The following is a 20,597-nucleotide window of genomic DNA, read 5'->3' as shown; positions in this document are numbered from 1 at the left end:
CAAGGCAAGTGTAGCTAAAACCCAGCCTAATTAGGAGCTACCCTATCCAAAAAAGCATTTTTGCTCAACTTTAGGACTGGTACCAGAACTGGTCAAATTGGGCAAAATTTCTTCGTATTCATCAAAATTGGGAAATTAATTAATAATGCTGAACACTTTATAAATATGTACTAATAGTAACTCGCATATTAACATCAAAGTGGTGAGGGTTTTCCTGCAAAAGCCAGTCTTTCCTATTTACATTTAACAATGAATTCATTCAATTAAAAACTCTTTTAATTAACTGAAGCTGGAGTGTATCAACTTTTACTGTCAAAATCGGGACTCAGGGCCTCAGGTTCAGCAAGACAACCTGTCTCTGACTAAACCAGGTCCCTAGGGTGTACTCTTCCACGATAAAATCGTGGCCAGTTATTAAAAGACTGATGATAGCAATCACTAATGATCTTCATGGAAATTGTGCAGTTCATGCTTAATACATGTATTGTCAAAACGTTTATTATGACACGTAAAGCATTTCAACACATTATTATTTAATAAATTACACACAGCTGTAAATGTTTTGTTGCATTCTCAAATTATCATAATTAAATTTTTAACCCGATACACACTTCCCAATTGTAATGTTAACGTGACGTTAATAAATTCTAGCTTCAAATAAACCGTGCTCATGTATTTGGTATTGATCCTTTGTCCCAATAAAAACGTGTTAACATTATGCTGCATCTTATAAACAACGTGACGTCATCCTCATGAAAAGCAGGTGTATATTGATTTTCGTATTAAAACTATGTAGCTAGAGTACTTTGAAATCTTTTAATTTCTGTTTAAAATTGTGTTGTTCATTTTTACAAAATTAAATCTCGAATGATTTGGATTGGACATTCCCTCTAAATTAATTTTGAATCAAACATGCTATATCTTTATCGTTACGGTCTTTTAGAGGGGTCATTATGAAAAGAGTTATTGAACTGCATACAATACTGATTAAACAGAAAATCCGGACCAAATAAGATTAAGTGTCGGGTGTTGTAAAAACACACTTAGCAGTTATACAGTGCTATTGAGTAGTTTGCGATGTTTGGACAAAAGGGATTAACATGTGCCCATGCATCTCTTTGCAGATTTAAGTGGGAATTTTTAATAGAATTGGGAATTTTTTATTTTAAAATTCCGAAAAAGAGTCTGATTGGAAATGGAGCCATTTTATGATACCAATTTTATATAGAGGACAAACTCAGGATAAGACCACCAAACGATGCATGACTTTATAGCGGACAGTTTATAGCTTGGTAGGAGCTAACCTGGCCACATATGGCCATACATGCCAGAATTTTTCAGGTCCAAATCGGGACTTTCCATAAAAAATTGTCGGGACATTTACCAAAAAGCGGGACACCTAAAACGATCAATAATTCCACCTTTTCTATAAACTCAACAGTCAGTATATTACTTACAAAAACTCTAAATTTCTGCCCAATCTTGACGATAAATATGTGTTCAGATTTCGTGAACACAGACGTTTTCTATTTTCCGGAAGTAAACACACTCCATAAATTAAAATGAGGGGTATCCCCATATGCCTCGATTTGACATCCAATTGGTACAGGGATATCCCCTTGAATATATGTAAATCGCGTGACACGATGTGAGTGCATCGAGCACTGTTCTTATTCAACCACTCGTAAATTGAATCTAAATTTAGATTGATGCAATATGTACAAACTATTTTCTGAAAATCAGTCGAAAACGAAAGGTAATTTGTGAGAAACATCAATGTATATTGGTCATCATTCAATTTGTTTGATGTACAAAATCGGTGTTTTGATACGATTTATAACCTTAGCTTGTATAATACACAGGATAAAAGTATCGTTGGACTTGATTGGGCCATGAAATAAAAACGCAGGTGGCGTTAATTTCTGTACTATACATCTTTCGATAGCAATTAGCGACCCCTATCATAAAAACACCATGGTGTGAATGCTGATTAAAATCAATAAGTTGCCAATAAATCTCTGATAAGGTGTCAAAAACAGCACTGGTGCACTCGAGTACGGTAGTAGAAGTGGGTTGTTAATTGGGGGCAATAAAGGGATTAGCGATGATAAGTTTTAGCCAGAAAGAGCTCGAAGAGCGAATTTTATTGGGAACTTATAGACCTTATATTGTTTTTTAACGAATGTCGGGACAAATCGTCTCATATCGGGACGCCGGGACAAAGGGCCAAAAAGCGGGACTGTCCCGCCGAGATCAGGACATCAGGCATGTATGCATATGGCATAAGACCCATTTTCACATGATGAGGGTCAATTATACAACTGAATTTTACCAGCCTCTGTTCTTCTTCACATTTCTGTTTTATTTCTCGTACACTGGTTTCCAAATTAATTTTCTGAAAAGAAAAGATATTTTAATGGTTATTTTATACATGCATTACGCTAAGGATTTGAAATGTAGGAAATGTATCATAGGAGAAGATCTCAGGTCTCAGGTCAAACTCAGTATATTATACTGCTGCATTCAAAACATCAGTTGGAAAGCTAGACATTTGTTTATTTGAGCAAGAGGGAAAATCTATGCCTGTTGTACAAAATGGACCCTACAGTATGCTATATGTTTTTGCATGGTTATAGAACTTGACCTCCATTTCAAGAGAACCAAAATAGCTGTTGTTGCAGTTTGTGTATAAACTAAGGGCAGTAACTCTGAATGGCCAGGCATGATTTGACTTATTAATTATCAAATTGGCATCATTTATGTCAATATACATTTCCAGAAAGTTTGGTGAAGATTTGATGGAAACTGTACGCTATACCCTTTTCCACTAAGAAGCAAAGTGAAAATGGCTATGTGCAAACAGCATAAAACCAGGACAGCCTGCGAGTCACTCACAGTTTGTTCAGGTTTTAGGCTGTTTGCTGCTCATCAGTATCTAAGGGTTGGAAAAGAAGCCTTAAAAATGTAAATCTTGTAAGAAGTCTTAAATTACGTCAAAATACGTATCTAAGTGGTAAAGGGTTAAAAGAGCAAAACACTGACACCCATTCATCAGCCAGCCATTACACCAAGGTAGTTTCCATTCAATAGACAGGTGTTTAAAAAGAAAAGATATGCTGAAAATATAATTCTTGATCTTCGTAACTTAAAATTGTAACAAAAAATAAATGCAACTGTTAATTTTTGTTAACTAACCTAAAAGGGCTTATTGACATGGTCCCCTGACAGAGCTCCAGATAAGGGTCGTATTTTCGTAATTACAAATTATTTTCAAGTCCGTTAGTATTTATATTAAAATCTTGTCGTACCATTAAGAATTAAAAAATCAAGTTACGAATATTATGTTTACATCGGTTCGTATCAATTTTTATTGAGTTCTTTTCGCGTATTAAAGATCTTTTCGGTGCTTATATAAAATGGTTATCGGGTTTGTTTAACAAAGCGCATTTTTTCCAATAAAAGCGGTGTGTACAGTCTATCTGTCAAAAAAACAATGGCGGTGCCCAGAGAGCGTCCTAAAAAACTGCAAAGCGTGCAAAACACACTTTTAACATATTGTAAGCAAAGTGAGCCGAAGTTGAATGTTAAGAAAGACATCATAGAAAAGATCTTATACAATGCTGTATGTTCAGTTGCCGAAACAGTCAGAAAAGCTTAAAAAAACTCGACATGACGGGTCCAAACTTAAACAAAAAAACATTGAACGAGTGGAAGGGACAATTCCCGTGGCCAATCTTTGAAAAGATTGAAGGGAAGACCCGTTTTAATTGTGAAATATGTAAAAATTCATCGAAGGCATGCAATCTAAGCACAGTTTGGGCATATGAAGGTATTTGAAAAATAAAATTGTATAATACTGAATAGACACTGTTGAACTCGTTTAAATTAAGTTGCTAGTATGTTTATTTTAATTTTTTGCATGAAAATAACCATTATTATTTATTTTTAGGTCATTTAGAAAAGTTAAGAATTACTTTCCAAAACTTAGTAGTAACGTTAAGAATAAAATTTCAGAGTTAAGAATTATTTTTGAAAATCTTGTAGTAACGTTAAGAATTTCACAAAACCTTATCTGGAGCTCTGCCTGACTTCCACAACACCACATCACAACCAACTCACCATTGATAGTAATGAATAGTTGCCTTACATCCCTGGTCAAATAGATTTAGGCAAGCGCAAGTAAATTTCAAAGGTTGATAGTCTGGCCAGGCAAATAGCTTTAAAGAAAAGCTTGCGACAGTTCCCTCTTTTTTGTTTGTTTGTTTTTAAAGCACAAAGATTGCGACTTATAAAAGTGCATAATGTATTTAGCCATGACAGCAAAGTTATATTATGGTGTGATTTTGCTTTGTTGAAAGTAGGTATCAGATACTTACAATGTGCACTTAGTTCTGGTCTCCTTACTCTTTTGCCGGGCAACAAAAGGACTTGATAGTTACCTGTCTATGCAAATTACTCTTAAAAGTTAGTTTATATTCTAACTCACCCTATCCTCAAGGTCATCTAATACTTTCTGGGCCTCTATCTTTTGTGACTCGAGCTGGTGTAGGGTGCCAGTAATGTTGTTCAGCTCCTTCTCCAACATCTGCACCTCAACTTGACACAGCCGGATGTCTGCCGTCTGCTGCTGCTGCTCCGCCTCCAGCTTCAGCTTCTCCCTGTAACCATGGTAACCATTTTTAAACAAATATTTTAATTGTAGCATTAAAATTGGCAATCAAATTAGAATTTTCCACCTACTGTGCTTTTTTGTTAAGAAGAGACCACCTCAACATGAAAAAAATACCATAAAAGATAAACGTTTTCACGCAGGTTACCTTCTGGGAAGACACTTTACGCACATGCAGTAAGCACAAATTTCCGAGAATACCACTCATTTGCAAACAGGGAGTATAATTGTGACATGAAAATAGTGAATCAGACTTGCTAAGGTGTTAAAATATGTGGTGGGTGGAAAAATATATAGTTTGAAATTTTAATATCATGTGATATTAGGCACACAATGTCAATATGGTATAAAGGCAAATAACTGCTCGTTTAGCATTTTCGCATGCGATAACAGAGTATGATTATACAAGGTATCACGTTATATTCCATATAATCAATTTATTATGCCACTTTCAACACAAATTGCTTTAACCCTTTCCCACTCAGAAGCAAAGTGAAAATGGCCATGTGCAAACAACATAAAACCAGAACAGCCTGCAAGTAACTCGCAGTCTGTTCAGGTTGTATGCTGTTTGCTACTCATTAGTATCTAAGGGTTGAGAATGAAGCCTTTAAAATTTGAATCTAGTTAGAAAGGTCTTTAATTAACAAGGGCTGTTTGTAAAACATGCATGCCCTCCATATGGGCTGTCAGTTGTAGTGGCAGCCATTGTGTGAATCCGTTTTCTGTCACTGTGACCTTGACCTTTGACCTATTGACCTGAAAATCAAAAGGGGTCATCTGCCAGTCATGATCAATGTACCTATGAAGTTTCATTATCCTAGGCCTAATTATTCTTGAGTTATCATCAGGAAACCATTTTACTATTTCAAGTCACTGTGGCCTTGACCTTTGACCTAGTGACCTGAAAATTGGTAGAGGTCATCTGCCAGTCATGATCAATGAACATATGAATTTTCATGATCCTAGGCATAAGCATTCTTGAGTTATCATCTGGAAACCATTTTACTGTTTCGAATCACTGTGACCTTGACAATTGACCTAGTGACCTGAAAATCAATAGGGGTCATCTGCCAGTCATGATCAATGTACTTATGAAGTTTCATGATCCAAGGCGTAAGTGTTCTTGAGTTATCATCCGGAAACCATTTTACTGGTTCGAGTCACAGTGACCTTGACCTTTGACCTAGTGAACTGAAAATCAATAGCTGTCATCTGCGAGTCATGATCAATGTACCTATGAAGTTTCATGATCCTAGGCGTAAGCGCTCTTGAGTTATCATCCGGAAACCATCTGGTGGACCGACGGACTGACCGACTGACGGACCTACCGACCGACATGAGCAAAACAATATACCCCCTCTTCTTCGAAGGGGGGCATAAAAAAGCTTTCTAAAGGACAACAAATTCCACAAAATTCATATCTAAGTGGTAAAGGGTTAAATCTCGGGCCTCAATAAATATAGTTTTCAAAGTTTAATGGGCAAGAATGTCTATTCACAACGCACAGAGAAAAACAACTATGTCACAGACATTGATTCTCTCACAATGCATGATTGGACACGGGGTAATCAACTTTATATTCTACAGTTGACTTAAGGACAAAACTGAACGCAGTCAAAATTAATTCCAAAAGGAGCATCTACACATTCAGCCTTGAAATTATTAGAAAATCCAACTAGCAGTAAGAGGAGTTGAACAAACACAATTTTAAAACTATAGAGCCATGCTCTGTGAAAAAGGGGTTAAATTAGTGTGCGTAAAGTCTCGTCCCAGATTAGCCTGTGCAGTCCGCACAGGCTAATCAGGGAGGACACTTTCCGCTATCATGATACTTTTCGTGTCAAGCAAGTCTCTTCTAAGCAAAAATCAAGTTTTTGCGGAAAGAGTCGTCGCTGATTACTCTGTGCAACACTTTACGCACATGCTTTTAACCCCTTTTTCACAGACAGCACTTTCTGCTTTCATGAAATTCTTCATTTAGATTTTTTCTAAAAGAAAATCCAGTGCATGCGGAAGGTGTGATTCCTGATGAGCCTGTGCCGACACTTTACGCAAATGCATTAAGCCCAGTTTTCCCAGAATGTGGCTTAAATTTGCCACTTAAAACTGATGCATCAGGGGATGTGATTTCAGACACTTTTGCTAACAAATGCGCTCTTGAATGAGAAATTATTAACCAAAACCACTTACAAACGTTACAAACCTGTACATTATATAAAATTAAACATTAAAAAAAGTGGCAATAATTTTTTTGAAATTCTGAGAACTTGTTTTTGCACTTATTTACATTTGATACAATTAGAATTGCAACAACCCTATTCCATGTTTTTGTATTGTGATTCAAACTATCAAAAACAGACCTCAACTTGTTGTTTATATGTAAATTGTCAAGAGATACAAGTAACTAGCAGAAGATAGTTTATTGCACCTACAGAATAATTGAGAAGGAAATATGGTCTATTATTATTATTAAATCATAGTTAGTTAATTTATTATTATTATGATTATTAGCTCACTGACCACAGAATAAAACACCTGGATATTGGCACCCAATAATGAAATAAAAGATATCTAACTTAATTGGGTTGATTATTTAACAGTTGAATGCTTATATCTCCTTGGTGTTGACTTGGAATTAAAAATTTATTAACAGCGTAAGGCAAGAAATTCAACAGCCAACCTGAACCATTGAACCAGTACAGGTTTATTGGGTTATTCATATTTTATTATTTTTTAGTGGCATCCATCTGTAACCTAAAGATGGGTTTTGTTGTACCATTGTGGAACCTAATAACTCTCGGCCCATGACTAGTGTATGAATTATTAAAGTATGATTGTCGGGCAAGTGCGGTAATTCGAGGTGATGGTGAAAAAATTAGATTAAAACATGACACCAATGGAGCCAGAAATCATCCGCACTGATCTAGCATCAATCTAGAATTAAACCCAAGAATTGGGCATTGAATAATGGTGAAGATAGCGGGCTGGTCACTTCTGAAATGGAGTTAATAAAATCTTACCAATCAAGTGTTTTAAATTGTTTTTTTGCATGACAGGTAAAATTGATTTTAGAGTGATTTTGATTGTATGGTGTTTATATGGATACTAATGAGTAAACTTCGCAGCCTTAAAGTGGTTAGGTAAAAAGCAAATTATTTCTCTGAAAAAAGTGCTTTTTTTCAATTGAGGAAAATACAAAAAAATAAAAAAAACTCAATGAAAATGGTCATTTCAGATATTGCAAAAAATTGCTAGTCAGAATACCTTAAGTTGTTCAACAAAAACTCAAAGTAGAGAGAACCTTATTTTGACTAATGTTGAATATCAGATGCAAATACAAATTACACTTTTAATTATTTGAGACTTTTTAAAAAAAAACTAAAAAGAAAAGAACCATCTGAAAACTAACAAACTGTGTCAATGTGCAAGTGATAACATGATAAGGGATGTGAGAAATACACAAGGGAAAAAGTCGTCAAACTTTATTGCAACAAATAAGAAAGCCACGTCCAGACACAAGCCGTTAGTCAAAGTCACCAAAGATGAAGGAAGTATTCAATTCCTCAGGGTTCAACTACGAGCTACCGGACACAAATGCTACATCTGTAAACTCGACAGGCATTATACTGGATGTATCTGACTCCACCAAAGTTAAGGTGAGACTGTTAATCCAGTTAATACACACATATATATATATATATATATATATATATATATATATATATATGCCACTCTCTGGTAAACCAAGCTTCATGCATGTGCATTAAGTGTTGTCTCAGATGAGTCTGTTCAGCCCCTGTAGCCTGTACAACACATTGGATTTTTATTTACCGGTAATCGTCCCTTTAAAATGATTATCTTTCCTTAATGAAATTCCAGTCTAAGCCCGGCGGACTCCACAGGCCTATCTGGGACAACACGTTACGCACACGCATTAAGTCCTGTTTGCTCAATGCAAGACTTATATTCTTTGTAATGTTATACTTCCTACACAAATTATAAAATTTGTATTGCCAAAAAAATTCCAATTACTACAACCCCTTTTCAACTGTTAGGTACAATGTGTAATGCTTTGTTGTTGGTTTATTTGTGTGTTTTTTTATAAACTCTTTAAAGAAAAAAAAAATTGCCAAACTAAAAGTAAAAATATTTTGTAAATGATCGGATACAGGGACAACACTTAAGCAAATGATTAACTTTATCGATCATAACTAAAATATGACACAAGTCAAGTTTATGAAATATGACTCAACCAGGATAACAGTTCATTGTGTTCAATCAAAGTCCATCAAAAAACTTTCTACAAGACTATTTTTGTGAGTATACAGCCTAAAAGTTACTTGTTTAATTTGTGGATGGTCTGCTGGAAAAGATATGGTAACTCAGACAAAGTCATAACAATATCGTTACTACCTCTTACAAAAATAAGAAATGACAAAAGTTTAATCGAGTATCAATAACTCAGATACTGGAACACATTGAAAAATTACCTCCACAACTCATGTAGATTTTCAAACATCAAATATCCCTTTCCCACTCAGAAGCAAAATGAAAATGGCTTTGTGAAAACAGCATAAAACCAGAACAGCCTGCGAGTGACTTGCAGTCTGTCTTACTCGCAGTCTGTTCACATTTTATGATGTTTGCTGCTCATCAGTATCTAAGGGTTTGAAATGAAGCCTTTAAAACTTGAATCTAGTAAGAAAGGTCTGCAATAAAATTTAACTTTCAAAGGGACTACAAATCCGTCAAAATACATATCTTAGTGGTAAATGGTTATAAGACTGTCTAAAAGGGGCAAATTGTTTGCGGTAAGCTTTGAACTGATTAAGGAATTTAAGCTAAAAATATTCCGTTACATATAAATAGATTTATCATACATCTAAATGCTATGATAGAAGGAAACTCTAGGTGTAATGTAAACTTGTGCTTTACAAGCCGTCCTGCCTTTACACTGCTTCTACATGTACATTGGCAGCCATCTTTTTTGCTTTGGTGAAACAAGAATTTAAGTTTGAGCAAAACCTACTGTGTGCTATTTGAGTGCGTAACAGGTAGAATGCTGATTTATTTTGAATTGAAGCAGATAGCAATATTTTGTCTTGTTACTCTGATTTTCCAAAGATATGTTGAGTACTATTTCACATGACGTAAGCGGAAAAAAATCAATAATAAATTTTGATATTACTACACAAGGGTGAGATTTATTTACTTTTACACTTAAACGCAAACATTTTGATTGTTTCAAAAAATGATTTTTTTATAAATATTGTAGGATAAATAGAAAACTATAATAGAAAAATATTTGTATTTGAATATGTATGTTGCTGACTTATAATCATTACTTGAATGGTTTAACATTTTTCACTTTTCAGTGCAATGGATGCCTCAATATCTTGAAAACTTTGGTAACTGAAACATTTCTGTAAACAACTTTGAAACTAAATTCTAACTGAATTTGTACTGAATGAGTCTTATGAAATATAAAATATATAAATGTTATATAGATAAAAATTAAACCCAAGACCTAATTGGCTTTTATTCAAGATTTTTCAAATATTTAAAGGTATTGTGCATTGTTACTGATAAAGGAGGATGTGTTGATAATCCTCAAATAACATTTTCAATATGATGTGAAGTTTCAACTATTATTCTCCTTCCGATGCTTTTATTTTCAGAGTCCATGTAGTGCACACTTTCCTGTATGAAATGCTCCAATTTTTAAAGGACAAAATTTGACTGACAATTCTGGAATACCACCCATGAATGCTAGTGTGTCTGATGCTATCTGAACAGAATAGATTCATAAAATAAAGGCACAAATGAGCATCATTCTGAGAATGTGGGATTAATGCATATGCATAAAATGTCATACCAGATAAGCCTGTGCAGTCCACACAGGCTTATCAGGTTAAAGACTCATTTATAAGACTCGCAAAGAATTTAGAGATACTTTTTATATGGATTAAATTCTTTGGAACGTCTCATCGGGGAAAAGTCAAAAATGTGTTGGAAACCAGAAAGTTTAAATTTTCATCAATTTGCGCAAAATTGCAAAATAACATTACCGACTCATTCAGTTTTAGTTCAGAAGTCCATTTTTACCTCAAATATCGTCAAATTGAAGTTAGAAAGGCATAAATTCTTCAGTCAAACTTCTGCTTAAATCGCAAAACAATCACTGACCTGTAGCCATGACATGAAACTGATTTAAATATGAACCAATCAGAAGAAGGTATTACGGTGTAACATGTACGCGTAATTTTATTTAACATGAGCATTTAACACCGACTTTAACCTAACTAGATTAAGTATGCTAATCTTTGTCGATTTAATAAGCATATGTTCAAAACAGATATGGTGCAGTTTCTATTCACTCTTCTTTGTTTCAGCAAGTTTTTATGCATGTCTTTTTCGCACCACTGTCTGTGTTGTTTTATGTACTTACATTCTACGTGACATAGGACGGTATACTGTATGATCTGTATCAATATTATTTATTTACAGTATAAAAATAAAAGATGTAATTTATTTCAGAACTTTGTAATTGTCACTTTAGAGAAAAAAAAACTATGCTAAATTAATCCAGAAAAGTATAATAACATCGGTTTTATTATGTAATGCTCTGCACCACAACAGACGAACGCAAACTGTATTTTATGCTGTTTATTCTTCCGCATTTTAACCAGATGCTTTACATCGAGGTCGTGTTATCGATTTATATCTACACAGCGAGCGAATCGAGAGATATTGAAAAATTGAATAGTAGTTGGATTTAAATTGATCAGGCGTGCAAAATTCAATGTGTCATTACATAATTTTTACAGAACATTTTCGAAAAATGAATTATCTACACAGGTATGTAAATATTATTGCAATCCGTTGATATCAAGTGTCTTATATCGGGCCTTGAATGTTGCGCACAAAATCCTTGCGCAACAATATAGACAAAGAAGGAAAAATTCCCACCATTAATCAAATGGTTCAGCCGTTGGACGCTACAAATATTACCAATATAAAAAGTAGCTTAATATTTGAGAGCGTCAACAAGTTGGACTAATCAGGTAAAACACTTTCGGCCTTAAATGGATTTTCATTTAGAAAATCCTCTTGTAACAAGAGGGCCTGAAAGGCCCAAAGTCGCTCACCTGCGATAACAAGATATTATTGGGAAAAATCTTCTGACTAAGTTTCATCGAGATCGGAAAATAAATGTGGCCTCTAGAGTGTTAACAAGATTTTACTATTGCCATATAAGGAAAAATGCCCGCCCCCTGGCAGCCATGTTTTTCAACCAATTGGCATCATTTTTGAACTCGTCCAAGATATTATAGGGATGAATCTTCTGACCAAGTTTCATGAAGATAGGACAGTAAACGTGGCCTCTAGAGTGTGAACAAGATTTTACTATAGCCATATAAGGAAAAATGCCCAGCCCCTTGGAAGCCATGTTTTTCAAGCAAACATAATTATTTTTTAAGTCATTCAAGATATCATTGAGACCAATCTTCTGATCAATTTTCACGAAGATTGGACAATCAATGTGGTCTCTAGAGTGTTAACAAGGTTTTACTATAGCCATATATAGCCATATAAGGAAAAATGCCCCACCCCTGGTGGCCATGTTTTTCAAGCAACCAAAACCATTTTCAAACTTATCCAAGATATCATTGGGATAAATCTTTTGACCAAGTTTCATGATGAGTGTTTTTCAAGCAAACGCTACCATTTTCGAACTCATCCACGATATCTATAAGACAAATCTTCTGACCAAGTTTCATGAAGATCGGAAAATAAATGTGGCCTCTAGAGTGTTAACAAGGTTTTACTATAGCCATATAAGGAAAAATGCCCCGCCCCCTAACAGCCATGTTTTTCAACCAACCGGCATCATATTCGAACTTGTCCAAGATATTATTGGGATAAATCATCTGACCAAGTTTCATGAAGATAGGACAATAATGTTGCCTCTAGAGTGTTAACAAGATTTTACTATAGCCATATAAGGAAAAAGGACCTTCCCCTTGGCAGCCATGTTTTTCAAGCAAGGATTACCATTTTTGAACTCATCCAAGATATCATTGGGGCAAATCTTCTGAGCATGCTTCGTGAAGATCGAAAAATAGATGTGGCCTCTAGAGTGTTAACAACGTTTTACTAAAGCCATATAAGGAAAAATGCACCGCCCCCTGGCGGCCATGTTTTTCAACCAACCCGCATCATTTTTGAACTCGTCCAAGATATTATTGGGATGAATCTTCTGACCAAGTTTCATGAAGGTCAGACAATAAATGTGGCCTCTAGAGTGTCAACAAGATTATACTATAGCCAAATATAGCCATATAAGGAAAAATGCCCCGCCCCTTGGCAGCCATGTTTTTCAAGCATTGAGACCAACCTTATGACTAAATTTCGTGAAGATTGGACATTAAATGTGGCCTCTAGGAGTTAACCAGGCAAATGTTGACACCGCACAACAGACGACACACGACGGACAAAAGGCGATCACAAAAGTTCACCATGAGCACGTTGTGCTCAGGCGAGCTACAACAATTCCATAAAAGCTGAAAGTGTCGCTTCTGACTAGCCCATGTGGACCACACAGACTAATATGGGGTGACACTTTATGCACAAGCATTAAGCCCAGTTTTCCCAGAGCTAGTCTCAAATAAAGACAAAAATTTTAACATCAGGATTTTCTGTTTGTCTTTATTAATATTACCCCTGCAAGGCCTGCATCTAACTAATGTTGTTTATTCTCCATAGAGCAATACCATTGACTACATATTTAAACGTTTGTTGTTTAAATCTCGATAGAACGGCACCATCGACTACTGGAGTTACAGCCTGATTTTCTTACTCACATGCATCAATTTGAGTTTTCCCAGAACAACATCAATTAATAAAATCCTGATTTTCTTAGTTTAATTTTTTGACATTGCCCCATGCACTTAAAGTTAGTTGTTTGATTCACCCCAGAGCGGCACCATCGACTACTGGAGTTACGGCCTCATTTCCTTCACGAGCACGAACATCTACCTCCTGATCTTCGTCTCCATCAGCATCTCCATCTTCATCATCACGAGCATTATCCGCCACCGCCATCAGAGGAACAAGGTAGTTAAGATTTTGTCGGGAATTTGAGGTTTGTTTTGAGTCATCATATCTTTTCAAGCAATAGATCCTCATCTTCAATAAGTAACACCATATACTTACAGCAATTTATTTTTTCCTAATTGGGAAAAGTACCAGTACCAGTCCATTTGGGAAAAATTTGCGCGAAAAACCCTGAAATTGGGAAAAATCGCGTGGTGAAGTTTTTACATTTTGAAAATTGGAGTATCTGACGTTTTGCTCCGAAATTCATTAAAAATTGATGCCGTTTTGCTCCGAAATTCATTAAAAATTGATAACTAAGTGTTGTCAAGTTGCCAATATTATATTTACATAGGTTCAAGCCATAGAGCTGCATAGGGAAACCAAATGTTGCATTTTTTTTATAAAAAAAAACAACATAATATAAAAAAAACCTTCAATTAGGAATTTTATGACAGCAATTGGAAATTTCGTCGTTTTTTTCCCAATTAGGAAAGTGCCGTTTTCCATTACTTTATAAAGAAGAAAAAAAATCTCTGACTTACAAAAAAATTAAAATACATTTACAGTGTAGTCTCAAATTTTATTTATTTCTTTGAATTTAAAGGATCAGCAGAAAGAGACAGAGTATCTACGATACTTCTACTCCGTAATGCCACACAGTCAGATCTACGGCAACTTGAGCAAGTTGTTCGAAAACGAGGAAAAGAGCATACCTAACAAGACGAGAAATAGAATGCTAATGGAAAGACAGCAGCAAAGTTTTGCGAGCAGAATTATGCATGCTATGTATAAGAGGTATCCGTACAACCCTTACGTGGTAAGAGAAATGGAAGATGAGGAGATGGACGAAGTTGAAATGGAAACAGTATTTGAGGAGATGGACGAAGTTGAAATGGAAACAGTATTTGAACTCGATGATGAGCTTGCTAAAACCAGAAGTAATTCGGAACTGCAAGTTCCAGAGAGGAAGAAGACTGTGCAGTGGTGCAAATACAGCTTTCAGAACATGTCAACTCCTATCTAACAGGGCCATAAAGTGGATTCTATTTGGTGGATAATGACGGGATAAACTTTTCAATTTATTAAAGGAATAGTGGTCTTCTGTTAATAAATGTGCTGCAAGAGCTGGTTTTACAACTGAGAGATTTGCATGTGAATGTATTATAATTCACTTGAAACAATCTATGCAAAGTGTATTTGGGCTTTTTAATAATATTTGACATTGTTTATATTGTAAATACTTTCTCAACGAATTAATTATGCACATTTAGATAAAACCAACAATATACTGAATTTGGTGTAGTGACTGAAAGCCAAACACAGTCTTGGTAGCATTATTGATGTTGTCTGTGTGAAAGCTCACCTTTTACACAACAAAACATACACACAGAAGTTCTTGCTTCAAAGCCATATGTTTTTCTTCCAAATTTATTTCATTCTATTTTTTTCATAAATTGCAAATTTGATGAACACGTATCTTAAATTGATAACATACTGAATGTATTACAATCTAGCAAATCCATACTTTCTGCTAATTTATAAAACTGCTATGAAGCATTTTAATACAGGGGTATTTCTGCTATGTAAAAAAGGCCATAAAACAGACCCGATCCCAAAGCAAACAGACCCTATCCCAAACCGAAATTTAAAAAAATGCCCAATTTCCACATTTAAAAAAAAAGAGTATCTTATGAGTTATGATTATTAGACTCTATATCTCAATTTTATTTTTTAAACAACCAACAAAATATACAGCCATAATTTATCAGATTTGTATCCAAAATGGCCAGGAAAAGACCTGTTGTGTCAATATTTGTTGATAAAATAATCCCAATTTGGTCCTTAATGTCGATAAAAACTTCCCAAATTTGCCACTTTTGTCGATTAAAAAATCCCAATTTGACCAGACTCCTTTTCCCGAAATGGCTGGAAAAAAACCTGTAATAAAACAATAATCAGACATTGTCTCCACCTGATCTTGCATCATTTTGTTGTTACTGGCACAAAGTATGGAGCAAAAGATGCACATTTTCATTCTGAAAAGCATTCAAGCCTCACTCTACGAAAAGGGGGTTTGATGCATGTGCGTAAAATGTCTTCCCAGATTAGCCTGTGCAGTCTGCACAGGCTTATCAGGAACGACACTTTCCGCTTTTATGATATTTTTCGTTTAAAGAAAGTCCCTTCTTAGCAAAAATCCAGTTAAGGCGGAAAGTGTTGTCACTAAATAAGGTTGTGTGGACTGCACAGGCTAATCTGGGATGACACTTTACGCATATGCTTTAAAGCCCCTGTTCACAGAGTGCAGCTCATTTATATTGGTTCATTTATATTACTTGCATCTTATTGTAAGCAATGAAGTTCCACACTGTTTAATGCCCACATTATGCAACAACAATAAAGCACCATTTCATTCAGAAGCCAGTTCATGTGATGCTTCATAGTTTTTACTTGCTTTTAACCCTTTACCACTTTGATAGGTATTTTGATGCACTTGTGGTCCCTTTGAAAGTTAAATTTATTTAAAGACCTAACTTACTTGATTCAAGTTTTAAAGGCTTCACTTTAAACCATAAGAAACGGATGAGCAGCAAACAGCATAAAACCTGAACAGACTGCGAGTTACTTGCAGGCTGTTTTGGTTTTATGCTGGTTGCAAAAGCCATTTTCACTTCGCTTCTGTTGGGGGGAAAGGGTTAACTGCTAATTACCTTTTCATACTTCAAAGTTTTGACTTGCTTAATAACTTCTAACGCTCCAAAAGTTTTTACTTGCTCAACCATTTCCCACTCAAAAGCAAAATAAAACAAGAAGTCACTCGCAGGCTGTTCAGGTTTATTGATGTTTGCTGCTTATCAGTATCTTAGGGTTGGAAATGAAGTCTTTAAAACTTTAAATCTATAATTTAACTCAATTTTCTTACATGTCAAAATGTGTTACTATGCTGCAAAGAGTTAATACCTGTTATTGCTAAAAAAAGTTCTGAGAAAACTGCATGTGCGTAGAGTGTCATCCCAGATTAGCCTGTGAAGTTCGCACAGGCTACTCAGGGACGACCCTCTCCGCCTAAACTTTATTTTCAGTAAAAAGGGACTTCCTTGAAACTAAAAATACCATAAAAGCGGAAAGTGTCGTCCCTGATTAGCCAGTGCAGACTGCACAGGCTAATCTGGGATGAAATTTTAGGCACATGCATTAAGCCCAGTTTTCTAAGAACAAGGCTCAAATTACCATATTTTGTTGATGTTATTTGCTGTCTTTGACAACAAATGTCTGTTAAACATAAACTAGATTGAAAGATAAATGGCTGCTTCAATTTACACAAAGTTATGCTTTGTCAATATGACAAAAGAATACATTCACACCTTTTATATACTTCATCAATATCAAAACAATAGGTGTACCAATACATATTGGAAAACGCTTTCAGCAATTTTTAATTATTCATAAGTAACAATAATTTTCATGAATAAAAACTAAAATGCATGCATGAGAAGTTGAAAATGTGCGACAGAGCTTGTTGAACAAACACTGAATTATTTACAGACCAGATAAAAGGAGTTATGTCATATATAACCCTTTCCCACTCAGAAGCAAATTGATAATGGCTATGTGCAAACAGCATAAAACCAGAACAGCCTGCGAGTTAACACATAAAAGAAGATAATTATTAATCCTTTACCACTCAGATACGTATTTTACACTGCGCAACTAAAGGAGAAGACTCCTCTATTGACACCAACATTGAATTGATTTAAATGGCCAGTTTTCAAAAACGTTCCCATTTGCCGACAATTGCCAATGGCAGCTGGAGCCCTGCCTATCACTTTTATATAAATTATTCTGCTTCAAGGACACAAGTTCAAATCTTTGAATAAAAATAAGAAAAATATCCCGAAATTCCTTCTTCTTCCCAAAAATGTCAAACATTTGCTTTTATAAAAATTTATCATCAATATTTTCCAGACCTTGCATTTAATAATACATGTGTCCTGTCTATAAATAGAAATGTTCAAGTGTTTAAGGCCAAATTTGACTTTTGACCTCTTCGAATGACTTTGAACTTTTCAGGAATGGAGACCAACGCACAACATTGTCTTATGGTAGTTTAAATTTGCTCAGACTTATTTCAAAATCCATCAGTATATGGCAAAGTAATTTCTTAGTCAGGAATTTCACACAGACATACAGATGATCATAAAGAATGCCAGAAGGACAGTGTAACTTCCATATGACATATTCTGCAAGGGGGGGGGGGGGTACAAATGAAAGTTGTTTGTATTTAGTGGCATGCATTTAGCATGCATTATGGAGAAAAAAATATTTTTTTATTAGGTGTCCTGTCATGCCCCTGTGACCTTGACCTTTGAACAGTTGGCCTCAAAGTTGACAAGGGTCTTCCTTTCCCTACTAAGTACGGTAACAGGCATTGAAATTTTGTTGATTAGAAGTCAAAGTGTTTTATAAAATATTGTGTGAATAGCAAATTGTTTACAGACCACTGACAGACCAAGAGATGCAAAGCTAAATAATAAGACTTCTATGAATGGGAGGCAGAATTACAAGCAGAGGCAGTGCAAATTTTGTAAGTGCATCCAACTTACATGCCCCAATGGCATAACTGATATGAGCCTTTCTCTAGAAAACAGGGCTTATTCAATGTGCATAAAACAAATTTTTAAAATAAAATTCATTTTAATTATTAAATACTTACCTGTTATCGTATGCTTATACTTTCCAAGGGGGAATAACTCATCCGGAATTTAAACTGGGAATCCGCCACCTCAATACCGTAATACAGGCCAGGTTAAACATAGTGAAATGCAACCTAGCCAAAAATCGGTAACCAATCCTCAATATTCTTTCAATATATATACAAAAATATTAATCGAATAGCGGGGTGGGAGGTGGGACTTACCGATAACAGCTAAGTATTTAATAATTAAAATGAATTTTATTTTAAAAATTTGTTTTAATGTCATAAATACTGACCTGTTATCGTATGCTGATTTTGCAGCTGCGGTTGGAAGGTTCGTATATATTTTCCCAACACAGTAGAACCCATAAACAGGGTTATCAGCAAATGATAGCAAAACCCTCAACAAGGGTTATCAAGTAATCTTCCTTAAAACGGTATTAATTATGACTTCTCGGACAGAGTAATATGTCTAAGTCGTACAGAAGACACTACCGTTAGTGAAACCACAACAAGCCCAAACATATACAAATTGTATTGTTGGCACTTCAGAAAACGAAGATAAAAAGATGACAAAGGTGGTCGGATTCCTCCAGAAAACAGCTTAGAGCACGTCAAAAAGTGGGGTGTGATTAATATATGCCCACAAAACAGACAGAGCTCTTAATTCATGCGGTCAGATCCTAAAAAGGAATGAATCCTTAGATAGGATAAGAGTAACTTTCCTTAGTCGAGGTCTAACCCCGAGAAATAGAAGCCGCAGACACATCTCCCCCCCCCTTTTTTGGGAAATAAAGAGTGTCTTTTGAGAACCTCGAATGGACTTCCGACTAACACTGCTGAGATAGAACTTCAAAGCTCTGATTGCCCATAGAAGTTTATCATCATCTTCATGACTACCAGTTTAAGAAAAACTTGGAAACTTGAAGGTAGAAGCCATATAGAGGACTTGATATTAAGCAAGGAATCGTGGCTGACCTAACAAATTGAAAACGACATTAGATCCAACTGGAATTGGTCGTATTCAACAGAAAAAGCATGAATTTCACTTCTCCGTATGGTAAAAGCCATAATAAGAAGGAAAACCGTCTTAAAATTATATTGGAACTATTAATAAGCCTGATGAAAAAGGTTCATAGGAAGCTCATTAAGCATCCCAACATGTAACACAAGTCAAAACCGCTTAAGAAGGTAAAGGAACGAAAAACATAGTGTTGACGTTCCATAGTTTGGATCAGTTCCAAAATATATGAAAGCATAATCTCTATCCTTTGATGAAGAAAAGAACAAATTTCTTATCATCAAGAAAAATATGAGTAAAACCTCTATGTATCTAGCAGAGTGATTAAGGTAATAACTATGCTCTGGAATACCCAGTCAAAAATGAATTTCTATAGAACCTTTATACAGTTCTGATGGAATTATCCTTGCACAAGTAACAAGGATTGAAAATCTAACAGAAAAACATTCTTCTGTAGAGATAACTAAAAGTAAATAATGGCCAGACATGTAGTGGCACATGTTTGGATCAGTAAAAATATGTCTCTCTGAGATATGATATTTGACCTGTGAAGAAGTTTCCTGAAAATAAGTGTACAGGAGACTTAAAAGGTCGTAGAACCATAATCCCATGGTTCATTAAGTATATTGCATGAAATTATGGCAAAAACTCAGTTATTGCAAAAACTCACCAAGAAGGCAAGATATTCCAGTTTATGTCAATGGACGAATGTATAACAATCGCACACCCTGCTGGATCGATCACTGTGAACTGCATTATTTACGTTGTTCAGCATACCGGTATATACTGCGATCTAAGATCACATAACGCTAATTACTAGCGTTTGATGATAAACAACATTCTTCGATATACTATGCAAACTCACTGCCGCGCATGCGCAATTACATTATTTGAACCCAACGGAAAAATAATACGAAAGAAAGAACTACAGGACAAAACATCCAACAGGCTGTTGAGACGACCTGGTATGAGTAAGACGATAGAGAAAATTTGTAGTTCTTGCAAAGAACGAATAAGTTCCTGATTTCCAGTTACAAGGAGTGATAATATGATCACCTCCGTGTCTGTAAGTAAACCACGACCGATGTGTGATAGTTGAAACCATCACA

At 35.3% G+C, this 20,597-nt stretch overlaps 1 protein-coding gene and 1 long non-coding RNA gene across 14 annotated transcripts in view; one reads left to right on the top strand and one right to left on the bottom strand.

The window, feature by feature from the left end:
* Positions 1-20,597, bottom strand: part of LOC127874199 (epidermal growth factor receptor substrate 15-like 1) — a 105,071-nt gene that overhangs the window by 21,262 nt on the left and 63,212 nt on the right. For all 12 annotated transcript variants that reach the window (XR_008046696.1, XM_052418413.1, XM_052418410.1 and 9 more), the window contains exons 12-13: positions 4,487-4,658; positions 2,333-2,395 (exon numbers count right to left, since the gene is read on the bottom strand). Coding sequence is in view for 11 of the 12 variants with exons in the window: in XM_052418413.1 (XP_052274373.1) it covers positions 2,333-2,395; positions 4,487-4,658 (235 nt within the window). In the remaining variant the exon portion in view is untranslated. The remainder of the gene's footprint in view (positions 1-2,332; positions 2,396-4,486; positions 4,659-20,597) is intronic.
* Positions 9,638-16,269, top strand: LOC127874224 (uncharacterized). 2 transcript variants are annotated; one of them, XR_008046717.1, is made up of 3 exons: positions 9,638-9,726; positions 13,652-13,789; positions 14,376-16,269. It is a non-coding gene; the product is annotated as an uncharacterized LOC127874224 (long non-coding RNA). The 2 variants fall into 2 exon arrangements; XR_008046716.1 differs by lacking the exon at positions 9,638-9,726 and adding an exon at positions 9,732-9,869.

The sequence above is a fragment of the Dreissena polymorpha genome, chromosome 3 (assembly GCF_020536995.1).
Source record: "Dreissena polymorpha isolate Duluth1 chromosome 3, UMN_Dpol_1.0, whole genome shotgun sequence".
In the NCBI taxonomy this organism is placed as follows: Eukaryota; Metazoa; Mollusca; class Bivalvia; order Myida; family Dreissenidae; genus Dreissena; species Dreissena polymorpha.
Note: the sequence above shows the minus strand (reverse complement) of the source record. Positions and strands in the feature narration are given on the sequence as shown.